At 42.2% G+C, this 12,093-nt stretch overlaps 2 protein-coding genes across 3 annotated transcripts; one reads left to right on the forward strand and one right to left on the reverse strand.

Moving 5' to 3' along the window:
* Positions 1-320: 320 nt before the first annotated feature.
* On the reverse strand, positions 321-1,537 carry ascl1b (achaete-scute family bHLH transcription factor 1b). Its single transcript, XM_020642779.3, has one exon. It carries the CDS (start codon positions 1,337-1,339, stop codon positions 725-727), a length of 615 nt encoding a protein of 204 aa, XP_020498435.1. The 5' UTR covers positions 1,340-1,537; the 3' UTR covers positions 321-724.
* Positions 1,538-6,472: 4,935 nt separating this feature from the next.
* Positions 6,473-11,515, forward strand: irf7 (interferon regulatory factor 7). 2 transcript variants are annotated; one of them, XM_020641310.3, is made up of 10 exons: positions 6,473-6,781; positions 7,192-7,345; positions 7,925-8,096; positions 8,189-8,289; positions 8,391-8,442; positions 8,583-8,699; positions 8,812-9,014; positions 10,107-10,308; positions 10,419-10,534; positions 10,666-11,515. In XM_020641310.3, exons 1-10 carry the CDS (start codon positions 6,774-6,776, stop codon positions 10,852-10,854), a joined length of 1,314 nt encoding a protein of 437 aa, XP_020496966.1. In that variant the 5' UTR covers positions 6,473-6,773; the 3' UTR covers positions 10,855-11,515. The 2 variants fall into 2 exon arrangements, with proteins under 2 accessions (XP_020496966.1, XP_065812726.1); XM_065956654.1 differs by lacking the exon at positions 6,473-6,781 and having other exon boundaries at positions 7,163-7,345.
* The last annotated feature ends 578 nt before the right edge of the window (positions 11,516-12,093 follow it).

Consider the following 12,093-nt stretch of genomic DNA (forward strand, 5'->3'; position numbering starts at 1 on the left):
AATTGAATATTTACATTTTAGGCTATACAGGAAACGGAGAACAAGTGCATACATTAATTAAGGTCTCCTCACCACCTAATTAAAAATAACAACAATTATATCCTGTCACAGGTAGAAGCCTTGATATTGCTGCCCAGTCACACAACTCATACATGCAGACTCACTGCCTCTCTGACAGCTGGTTGTAAAAAAAAACACTGTTAGGAAAAGTGGCAGTGACATTGTTTGTTTGACTCAGTGTACAAAAATACGTCTTCATGATAAACAGGTCATTGTACGTTACAATTTTTGATAAAAGGGGAAACTTGTACAACAAAATAGTCTGTTGACGCATCATATTTGTTGTGTCTTCCAGCAGACGTGGCAGCTGAGGTGGGCAGTCCTGCTCTGATGAAACTCTCATCATTCAAGTCCTCTGCAGAGTCTGCTGCTGTGTCACGTATTAATTGCACTTATTCAACCAAAACATCACCAGCCCTTTATGTCCACGCCTCATCGTGACCCTGTTCCATGCAACATGAGGCTACCGCTCTCTAGTACACACACTCTCTCTCTTTCTCACTATTGCTTTGCTTCTGCAGAAGCAGCCCGGGTGAGGGAGGGAGGCAACAGATCACTTCCAAGCACGGAGGGCAACACTGACGCCTTCAGCAAGTCTTTGTCAGCATTTTTTAGAGATGCTTTTACGCACAGCAGATTCTGTGTGGTTTGGATGTTGTCCGCCTCAGTACCTGTCGAACCAGGTTGTAAAGTCCAACAGCTCTTGCTCCTCAGAGCTTAGAGGTTCGTAACTACCTTCGTCTGATGAGTAAGTGGAGTGAGGCGACTCAGGGTCAGCGGAGTAGCTATTGGAAAGTGTCGGGGAAGGCAACCCGCACTGGAAAGCAGCCGACACGGCGTCGTGCTCGTCTAAAAGTTGCTGTAAAGCCCTGATGTACTCCACCGCAGACCTCAGGGTCTCCACCTTGCTCATCTTCTTGTTGGCGGCGCCGTTTGGCACATGCTGACGCAGCGTTTGGAAACCCATGTTGACTTGCTTGACACGGTTCCGCTCTCTTTCGTTCCGCCGCGCCACAGCCACGGGCTGCTGCTGGGGGATGGAGTAGCCGAGTCCGTTGAAGCTCAGTCTCCGCTTGCAGCGCAGGAGTTCTGGTGAGCTGGAGCGCTGTCTCTTCAGCACCTTGGTTTTGCTTTGGAAGTCGGCTTCAGTGGTGGTGTTTGAGTGCACAACGGGGACGCCGCAGTCCTCAGCTGGCGCGTGCAGGCTGATGGTGGCGCGTCTTTCAGTAAGTCCAAAGGTGAATGCCGTCTGTGTGGTGGTGATGGTTGTAGTTTCCATCTTGTTGACAGTTGTTTAGGAGGGATGGATGCAGAGGATTGTTGCAGCCTCTATCAGTGGGACAGGAAGAAAAGTAGGAAGCGTTGGCAGTGTACAGCTCTCGTGTCCTTCGCGTGGGGACCGTGTGGCTAACTCTAGTCCAAGTCTCTCTCTTGACTGCTTACTCCACGAGCCGATCTGACCCAAACTTTGGCAGCACTCCTCTTTTTCAACACGCGCCCCCAACACACACCCCACCCATCCCTTTTTTTTTTGGGGGGGGGGGGGGGGGAGACGCACGCTTCGTCGCGAGGCCCCGCCCCCGCTGTGTGATTCTTCTGCACGCCGACTCCCCCGGGCCAGGCGCGTGGCTCCGGGAGCTCAATAAACAATCCCGAGCTTTCACTGCGCCGGGAGCACGCGCTGGGCTCATTTACATTCCAATGTCTCTAAACTTGAAGGCCCATTGGTCGATTCAAACGGCCTGCAACCGTGCGCAAAGAAAGGAAGGAGAAAAAAAAAGACAGCGAAAGAAGAAGGAAAAAAAAGAGGAGAGAATAAAAAAAAAAAAGTGAATGGTTTGCTTCTTTGAAATGCCTTTTGAATTTGACAATGTACCCCTGGCAAGTCTTCAAATTATCAGTCTTCCCCCCTCGGCCATCTTTCTCCTCCAGCTCTTTACAATCACAAATACCAAGGACGCTCTCTGCTGTATCCAGGCTACAGCTTTACAGAGCCAAATAAACCGCAAGCGTGTCTCTAAGCACAATAATTGGCATTTATAAAGCTCGTGCAGGGACGCGATTTATTCAAAAGTAAACATCATGTTTTATGACGTGTAGACGTAAAGTGGACTTTATAGTCACTTCTCTAACAAGTGTTCCGCAGGTCCAGTTTAATGGCACTTGTTAAACAAGATTTTACAATAATTGTTAATTTCAGTGCACGTCTGTAACTCTTATGTGACTGCCAAGGCTTATCTAGATTTTGCATTTTTACGTACCACGTAACCTGGTAACAGTCTGAGCGGACTGAACGTGGACGGCTGCAGCGTTTCAGCACCACGTCCGACTGGACAGTTAAACACAACAGCATCACCAGCCTTTTTTTTTATAGGCTACCGTTTTCCCCAACACAAGTCCATTCGTTTGTGGTTAAATTTACTTAAAGTTGTGTTCAGTATCGTTAAAGTACCTTCGACGAAGATTTTGTGGTTTTGGAAAAGTCCCTCACCAGAAACTTGCTGGTGAAATCTCCTCAGCGGAGGGGTAGACAAGGCTTTGAGGACACGACCGTGCCTCAGTTAAAATGTGACACTTGTGGCCTCTGGTGGCTAAAAATTGCAACTACCTCATATAACTCCACATATTCTATAAATGTATAGCCCATTGTTCAGAGAGAGGGGGGATTCCCTGACAGCTACAGGTTGGACGTCTTCTGGACAGAGATTGCTCTGAACTCTATCCAGCCCACATGAGCAAAACAAAAGAGCTGCTTTTACACCTTTCATTTCCACAACTACATTCTACCACTAGAAAAAAAAAACATGTAGCCTATATAAAACACAGGAGCAATGAGAGTTTGATTTCCTTTTCATGCGATAAGAGGAAAAGTTTTAAAAAGAGAAGTGAACTAGTTAATATAAAACACACATTATGATTTTGATCACTTGAGTATTTCAGGCTTTGGTCAAAAGATTTAATGTTACTGTTAAATCCTGACTGTGTAATACAAAAGGTGATCCCCATTGCACCTGTGCCAAACTCACAGCACACATAACTTGCCCTTCTTCTTTTTTTTAAGTGCAGAGGCACTGCTTGTCAACAGGCAAGGCAACTGCTTGGGGGCCCAAACCATTAGGGGGCCCCAAATCAGCCAAAAATGTACACCTTTGCAATGACAATAGGAAACTTCCCTAAGGGGGCCCTGTTTGACTGAAATCACTCTTGATGCCGGTTGAACGCTGGATGGAGGGACCCCCAAATGATTTTTGCCCAGGGCTTTGACACTGTCCAGAATCACCACTGATTAAGTGTTTGTGTTATACTTATGTACTTTAAATTAAGATGTCCATGTATAATCAACTTTTTGTCTTTGTTTGTTTTTGTTTATCCCGATATGATTTATGAAGATTTCACTCCACAGTGCTGTAATGAAGAACTGCACTGGCTGGTGTGTCTTTTGTTGTGCTTATCTTAAGTGTTTCTTGGTAATCCCCACTTTCAATTTGTTAGAGATTTCCCCTTTCTCTCTCACTCACATCTGCCTGATATCCCACTTATGAACAGCAGGGGGCGGCGAGAGACTATGGTAGTAAATGGAACCTCAGTAAACCCTTTCAGCCAATTATAATCTGAACTAATACATACAATAAATTTCAGTTTTTGGCTCAACTTTGGAAATCATATTGTTGAAAGCTGAAGCTCATGACTCCTGGATTTCTAAACAGTATGAAGGATTATGCTGCGATTTTCAGTTGTTGGAGCCTGCAGTACAGTTGGGTTCACATGTAAGATACTGTTCAGTGCAGTCAAAGCATTTTGGAGGAAAAAGTCCAGAACAGGACAAATGGGTTTTAGTAAAAGGTTATGGGGACTTAAGCAGGACAACAATGCCTTCCCCAATCCAAAAGATCTCAATGAAGTGTTTTCAATAAATAATGGACACTGGACAGTCTTTGAAACCCATGGAGAGATGTCAAGTAATAAGATGGTAAAATAAATCTGAAATAGATTTAGCAGAGTGTACCATGTAGTGTTGTTAAATCAAATAGCAGCCACTCTATACAGTGAATATAATGTAGCTACATAATACAATAACATATCCTAGGCTATCCGATCAAACCGTCATGACAAAACATCTTAATATAGATTAGTTACGCATCCACATAGAAAACAAACACTCACAAGTAAAAAGAAAATACACACACACACACACATACAAAGTAACAGAAGTTGCTGCCTGCCAAAGTTTAATTCAAAGGTAGGGGTGTGGCTGTTTATGAGAGCAGGTGGCAGGCTTACTCACTGAAACTCAACACGCCCGATTTTATGAGTTGTTTTTTTTTCTAATCAAAGGCTTAAGTCAACAAAACATGTGTATTGTTCTGCAAATGAACAGAGAATCACAGAGAAAGAATCACAGAGAAATCACAGAGAAAGAAAGACAGAGAGAATAGGAAGATTTTAAAAGAAAGAAAGAAAAAGAATGGGGAATCCAGAAACTTTCAAGATTCCCCGGTACAATCCCCCTTTTAAAACCTTGAGTTGAACCTTAGAACTTTGCAGGCAAGCTGATGGGACTTTTCCCTCACTTTAATATCTTATGCAGGCCACTTCAGGATCGCACTATTCCAAACAGCCTTTTGGTTTTACAGACAAACTGGCACTTACGATATTGCCTTGAATATATTTGGGAAACAGGATATGGACCTCCAGTGTGGTTCTCCAATCACCACACTACATCTTTCCTCAGTGATGAGCCCATGTTGTATGCAGGGCAACGTTCACGAGGACAGAGTACTTCCAATGAGCAGGAAAAGGGAAGTGATCCAATAGAGCATGTATCGTTTCCCCTTTCCTCAGACATGTAAACTGGGTTGAGATATTTGCTTAAAATTGTGGCAGGCTATTGCATTGGTGTTATGATTCTCAGTTCTTCATTAACGCATGTCTGTGGTGGAAAAAGACAGAAATGCTCCCCCTTGACGCCAGTTAAGAGAAGCATTATTAGTGAAGACACACAGACGCTGCACATTGTGCCTGATCTTTTGTACAGTCATAGTGGATAACAGGTTGGATAAGAGTGGGGAAGGGGAGAAAAACAAAAATCATATTTCACAGTTGTGTTATCCTTTGCAGAGCAGTTAGAATGCATTGATGGCTAAAATAAAATGTGAATCCCCACACTACACTTTCACTCACTGATTATAAAAAGCCTGTCTCATTCAGACACATAACAATACCAGACACCTGGATCCTAACTCTGAAAGTCCCCTGGATACACTGCACAATTGTTGCAATCTAAAGTACCACTTACGGTGTGTGTTAATGTGGCTGAATTCACAGGAACCGGGTGCTTTCATGGGACACTATTTTAGTGAGCAATACCTTTGTAAAAACACATACAGAACAGGTGGAGCTCCTTTTGTATCAGCTAAATGCCCCAAAGCTAACCCACTAGTATCATCTGTATAGAAAAAACAACAACTTACATGTTGATTTTAAAATGTCTTGTATTATAATAAAAATATCTGTGATGTGCTATAATAAAGTTTGTTAAAATGGACTGCACTTCCAACCACTCAAGACGCTTTACACAGCGCGTCAGGATCTATCTTTTCACACACTCATTCACACACTATGTGCCATTCAAGGCAGCTAAGCCTTGTAACAGTCTAATACAGTGTAGGCGATGTCGTTGGGGGCAATGTGGGACTGAGCGTCTTTTGTGGGGATACTTGGACATGTAGACAGTCGGATGGGGTTCAAAATAGAGGACGACCCGCTCTACCTGTGAGCCACAGCTGCCCCCAAATATAGTTTCAGGTTTATGATCACAAAGGGACACTGAGTATGCTTTGTACCACTTGCTGACTTGGCATACAAAGGAGTTTAATGGGCACTGGAGTATAAATCTTAGTCTGTAAGTATTTGGTACCTGTTGTTTGTGAAGAAAAAAAAAAGGCAGGCCCCGCAATGTTTTTGTATGCACCAGTGTTTCAAAGTCTGATGCATTGTTTTGTAGGCTACTGCATGCAAAGACATGTCACTTGATCCTTCTCATGATAAACATAGAATCATTAAATATGTGGCATCAATAATAGCCAGGATTACGTAGCTCTATGTAGAGGTTAAACTTGTTGATAAAAATACAAACATACAGCCTACACTAGGCTTTACATTACTCTAGAACAGAACACAATACAGAGGCCTAGTTTAGTCAGGTCCTATGAAGTGTACTGGAAACGTAACATTATCGGCACAATGTCTCCAAATCCCAGTAAACACACCATCAATGACGTGGCTCATTAAGTGGATGATGAAACGCAGATGACGCAACCAAAAAAAAAAGGTGCAACAGTATCGCTAGGCCTTCTTTCACTTTCTCCAGTTTATCAGCTAATTGAAAAATTCCACTTTCCCTGACAAAGCCTCCCCTTGCTTCCGGTCTGCAGAGGGTGTCTTCGATGTCTTTACCGTGAACGGACCCGTCTTGTATTTCATGCTCTGTGTGAGGCGGTAACGTTTTGATCGTTCACGAATCAAGCCCCCCTCCTCCTCCTCGTACGTCGGAAATGCCACAAGGAGCTGCACCCTCCCACCGCGGGGGAGGAGGAGGGGGGAGGAGACTATGACCTCACATGATGTCACGGCTGTTTGGGAGGTAAAATTGCAGCCGTACAGCTGAGCATTCAGATCAACAGCTCAATAGAGAGCCACACTTCTGCTGAGACATGCAAAGGTAAGGAAGTACACATCCTCATCTTATTCTCGTCCTTCGTCATTTAGCACAACATGATGAGTATTTGTTTTGTCGTGAGTGGAGTAGTCAAAGTGTGAACGATTTAGTTCCTTGTGAAACTTTGTTTATATATGTAGTCAAATGATTTCATATGAAGTTCTGAATTTGTCTTGTAAAGTGTGCATGTTGCTGCAAACTATTCTGCCAGACTGTGTTGAGGATTGCATTGATTAAAATGCTGCTTGGAGACCAGCTTTTTTCCTTTTTTTATTGTCAGTGTACAGTAATAAAAGGAGAAAGAAAACACTTGGCTGCGTCTGTGTTTGTGCGGTTTAAGTGCTTGTCTCTACTTCCTCTCTCCTATTATGAGATGTTTCATGAAAGAACAACACTGTCATGTCTCCTCTCAGCCCTCCCAAGCCTCAGTTCGCCAGCTGGCTCATCCAGCAGGTGGGGACAGACCAGTATGCAGGCCTGCGCTATGTGGGTGAGAACAAGTTCAGAGTCCCCTGGAAGCACAACTCTAGGAAGGACTGCAACGATGAGGACAGTAAAATATTCCGGGTAGGTACAACATCCTTTATCAAACTTCTTTACTCTGATACTGTGAGATTAGACAAAGTGTTGGCATGTTCCTGACACAGTAGTAATAACTTTTTGCAAAGAATTAAGATATAATACTAATCCTCAAACACTCATAGGCCGCCTGTGTAATTGATAACATCAGTTTATTAGGAGCTCCTCCCTTTAATTACTGCCGGAGTGGTGTTGTGCTGCCAGTGGGTATTACAGCATACCAACATCAGTGGTGGCACTTCCACTTTGATCCAGTCAAAGTAGAGGCAAAGTAGCAATACCACAGGGTACCGCAGATTTGTAGTCTGCCTTTTGTTTGCATGTTGATTACAGTGTTTCCTTTTAAATGGTGGATGCAGTAAGTGTTAGGTTGTTGTTGAAAAAGAATGTGGAGCCTGTCATGACATTTCATTAAGTACCCCCCCCCCATCGTAACTTCTGCTGCTAGATAAATGCTGTGAAGTTAGATGTGCAATATTTCCATCTAAAACGAAGAGAAGTTTAACTCTGAGAGTCTCTCATGAATGGAAAGATCCCATTTGAATCCGTCTCTGTGTTCTTTGGCAGGCTTGGGCAGTCGCCAGTGGGAAAATCAACGAGTTCCCCAACGACAAGGCCAGGTGGAAAACCAACTTCCGGTGTGCTCTGAACAACCTCTCTGTGCGCTTCAAGATGGTCAAAGATAACTCCAAGAATTCTGACGACCCTCATAAAATCTACGAGATTATCAACACTGAGTGTAAGACAGTGGTTATCTTATCCGAGCTTTTGACTTTGGAACAATTTTACGTTTGAAAGTAATTTAATGTGGGTCTGTTTTGTTTTTGGCAGACAACTATGCAAGCTTGCTGGCACAAGACTCCCAGGAGGATTTGGACATGTCTGTGGATATCCAAAGCTCTCCCATACAGTGCTTTCCATCAGGAAACGAGGTGCCCAATTGCAGATCACAGAAGGTTTTCTCTGTAATGTTTTCTCTTCTTCAATACTTATTAAATCCCTAACTTCTATTTCTGTGTTCTTGCCTAATCAGCTTAATCTACTGAACAGTTTGGTGGCCTTGGATCTTGGGAACCATCCGCCAGGTACAGAGTCTCCTGTGAAAATGAAATTCTGCAATACTTATTATGTCCTCTCCACCTGTTTGTGATTTTACATGGGTAATAATTAATAACTAATAGAGGTTAGGTGTTGTTTAATCTCTTTTTTTTATTGTCTTTAACAGAGGAGCAACCCTGGGCAGAGAACTATGGCCAGCCGAATCTACCTGTGGTTGAAAGCTATCCTGTAGTGGCTGAGAACGTCCAACAGCATATACCAGATCAGCCATCTTACTACGAGGGTACGTTCAGCCACATGAGATTAAACTTATTTTTAATGAGATGTAATGCTGCTCTGGATAAGGAAAACATGTGCACTGATTTTCTATAAAGAAACCTTTTTTTTCCTTACAGTAAACATTCCATCGGCTCTCAGTCCTCCTGTTCAGCCGACTATTTACGACCTTGAGATCTCCATCCACTACAGGAAGAAAGAGATGCTGAAGGTTACATTGAACACTGCTCGTCTCCAGCTCCACTACCATCATGAAGCCCCTGAGTTCAACGCCTATCATCTCTGCTTTCCCTCCACCGAGGGTCTGCTGGACCAAAAGCAGGTGAATAAGAACATCAGTGATAAAATGTGAAACTGACTTCATGAAAAAAAAACTACCTAGAGCTATCCTCCAGGTAGTTCCCTGAGAACCACACGCCATGGGGACTTTTTTTGTTGGCAGAGAACCTACTCTGAAGCAGGAACTTAAAAGGTTACTTTAAACGGGGTTCTAGGAACTTAGTTCCTGCTATGCAGAATCAATAAAAGGGGGAGGGTTTCAACAGTTCGTAGAACTTTGAAAAAGTTCCTGGGGTCAGAAAACACCTTTTTTTTACTTTTTATTTTTTGGCTATTTGTGGATAGAGTCTGATATCAGGGAGAGAGAGAGTGGGGAATGATGTGCGGGAAAGGAGTCACGGGTCGATTCAAACCAGGGCACCCTCGAAAGCGCCTTTCGATATAATCAAACAATTAAATGTCATTTATTTTAAAGTACATTAACGGCCTTTCTTTTAATGTAATTTAAATCGACATTTTCTAGCAGTCTGTCTCTCCCCGGCCTTTGTCAGCACATTATCGCTTTTCTCGCCGTATTTTGTGGATCAGTGTAATAATGTAAAACCATTGGCATGAAACTGCTTTACAACACTCACATGCTAAGAACAATCACGTTACAGATATGCACATGATATTTAAACACATCACACTCTTCGGCTTTAAAGGAGAGCTGAAAGAAATTTGGGATTTTCTCTTCCACAAAGAGCTTTGATCAGCTCGGATACAGAGAACGGAATTTATGTTTCTGCAAGTGCTGCTGAGACTCAACAATATGAACCGGTTTTCAATAAGAAATCCATCACAGGAAGTCTACACGGTACCTTAACACTTCAGGGCTTTCTGTGGCTCCTTCCATCTCTGCCTGTGATCCCTCTGGGGGTTGTAATAAGTCTATCAGAAGAAGGTCTCCGACTGAAGTAGAGAGGAAATAAAAAGTGGTTGCACCAAAAAACAATTGATTACAACAAAATGCTGAGAATCAGAATCAGTGGGTAAAGCCTCCTTATGTGTATATAAAACTCAACATGCTAAAATGACAAAGCTTTTCTTTCTTTTTACATGAACATTTTGTTAAAGACTTTTCTTTTTACACTAGATTGAATACACCAACCGCATCCTGAACAACATCCAGAAAGGTCTCCTCCTGGAGGTGCAGGACACTGGTATCTATGCCTACAGACAGGATAGGTGTCATGTGTTTGCCAGCACCAGTGACCCCAGTGTGGCTCACCCAGACCCCAGGAAGATCACCCAGAACACCATGGTGGAGCTCCTCAGCTTTCAGAAATATGTGAATGGTATGAACAGCAATAGAAAATACATCTTGTATTACTACTGTTGCATTTGACTTAAAGCTAGCATGAAGTCGGCAATGTGAAATAAGTGAGCCTACCTTGATCTGTTTCAGAATTGAAGCAGTTTAAAGAGAACAACGGCAGCTCTCCTGAATACACCATCAACATGTGCTTTGGAGAGAAGTTCCCGGATGGAAAAGCTCTAGAGAAGAAACTCATCGTAGTGAAGGTTACACTCCTTTCTGCTTCGTTTTTCTTTTCTTTCTGAGCTTCCTTTTGAAGATGCATGCAGTATTCATTTTAACTTCCTTAAGTATTGAGGTTGTAAGTGTTGTGAAATGTCTCTATGTGCTCCTATAGGTGGTCCCTCTGATATGTCGATACTTTCACGAGATGGCCCAGATGGAGGGCGCTTCATCTCTCCACAGCGCCAACGTTAGCCTCCAGATCTCGCACAACAGCCTCTTGGATCTCATTCACACCGTCTTCGGTGTACCAACAGCTGAAGAGCCAGCACAGGCAGTCACTCCTTTTCTTCCTACGATCTGAAGGTTTCTCTCTCATCCACCTCCAACAGGGTCTAATTCTACTACATACAGGACCACACCATGCTACAGCTTACTTTTCATTTGATTGAATACAAATGAACGAAACTGCTAGCTTGTTTAATGTGTCATAGTCTTAACATTGAATTGGGCATTTAATCATAAGCCAGTATTTATCATCTGTCACCTCATCTTGCTGCTTTGCATTCCAGCCTCTTGACTTCATGTTGTCATTATCATATCCGCACAAAACTGACCATTTTATCACTACATCAGCAGATATGAACTCCTTAGCTATATTACTGTTACATGACTTAAAATGAATCCCTAAATGACTACTGTAAATGTCAAATCAGCTCTGAATTTTAAGTGTTGTTTTAGACATCTGATTAGATATTTATAAGCTTGTAAAATGAAGAGAAAGAATGAAATGATGTGTTTTCTATGTGTCATAACACCCAGTGTCTCTGGTGAACTGTGTTGCACTTCCCTACTTGTTTGAAACAAGTTTGCACTTCTTTTTTTGATGCTGAAGATCTAGCTGTTAAGATGTTACATGCATTGTTTATTGTTGAATCAAGTCTCAGTTCTTTCACATCTGTGATGAAATGTATGACTTGTAAATGCTGAGAGATCTTTTAATAAATCCTTTTACAAAAGCTTGAGGGTGTAGTTGACCGCATTCTTACGGCCAGTTCAAGTAAAATCATTTCACTTTCAAAAGGGAACTTCTTTTGACATCTCCAGAAGCTGAGGTTGAGCCATGAAAAACTCTAGAGAAATGAAGACAAGCATGTTTTTTTTTTTTTTTTATTAAAATAAAATCCCTGAAAATCAAACACAATAACTAAGAAAAGTGTCTTTACAGTTTTTAAGTGATCAGTCTGAAAATGAAGACGTATGCAGTGAATGAGCTTTAAACCCTTTAAAGTGGTTTTCATGAACATTACTGGGGAAGAAAGTAATCCAAAATAGTAATGGATATCACCGAGAGTAAGTGTCAGGCTAAACATGCAACATATTCATGAATAGATTCTACAGAAACCTCCGGGTTCATGAAATGATTCCCATCTTTAGGCATGTGTTTACTATCAAACCTGCATTAGAAAATGCAGCAGACGACAAGAGGTTTTATTTTGTTTTTCTATACATGTTCTTTGAATTAATCCTTAAAAAATATGAAATTCTGTAGATTAAATTAGCTGAATACTTATCAAACATTGAGTAAGAAAATCAGAAAACT

This window comes from Labrus bergylta, chromosome 7 (genome assembly GCF_963930695.1).
Source record: "Labrus bergylta chromosome 7, fLabBer1.1, whole genome shotgun sequence".
Lineage (NCBI taxonomy): Eukaryota > Metazoa > Chordata > Actinopteri > Labriformes > Labridae > Labrus > Labrus bergylta.

Coding starts and splice junctions, on each gene's coding strand:
- ascl1b (XM_020642779.3), bottom strand. CDS start 1,339: ATGGAAACTACAACCATCACCACCACACAGACGGCATTCACCTTTGGA.
- irf7 (XM_065956654.1), top strand. CDS start 7,178: ATGTCTCCTCTCAGCCCTCCCAAGCCTCAGTTCGCCAGCTGGCTCATC. Junction 7,346..7,924: donor AGGACAGTAAAATATTCCGG/GTAGGTACAACA, acceptor GTTCTTTGGCAG/GCTTGGGCAGTCGCCAGTGG. Junction 8,443..8,582: donor TCTTGGGAACCATCCGCCAG/GTACAGAGTCTC, acceptor TGTCTTTAACAG/AGGAGCAACCCTGGGCAGAG.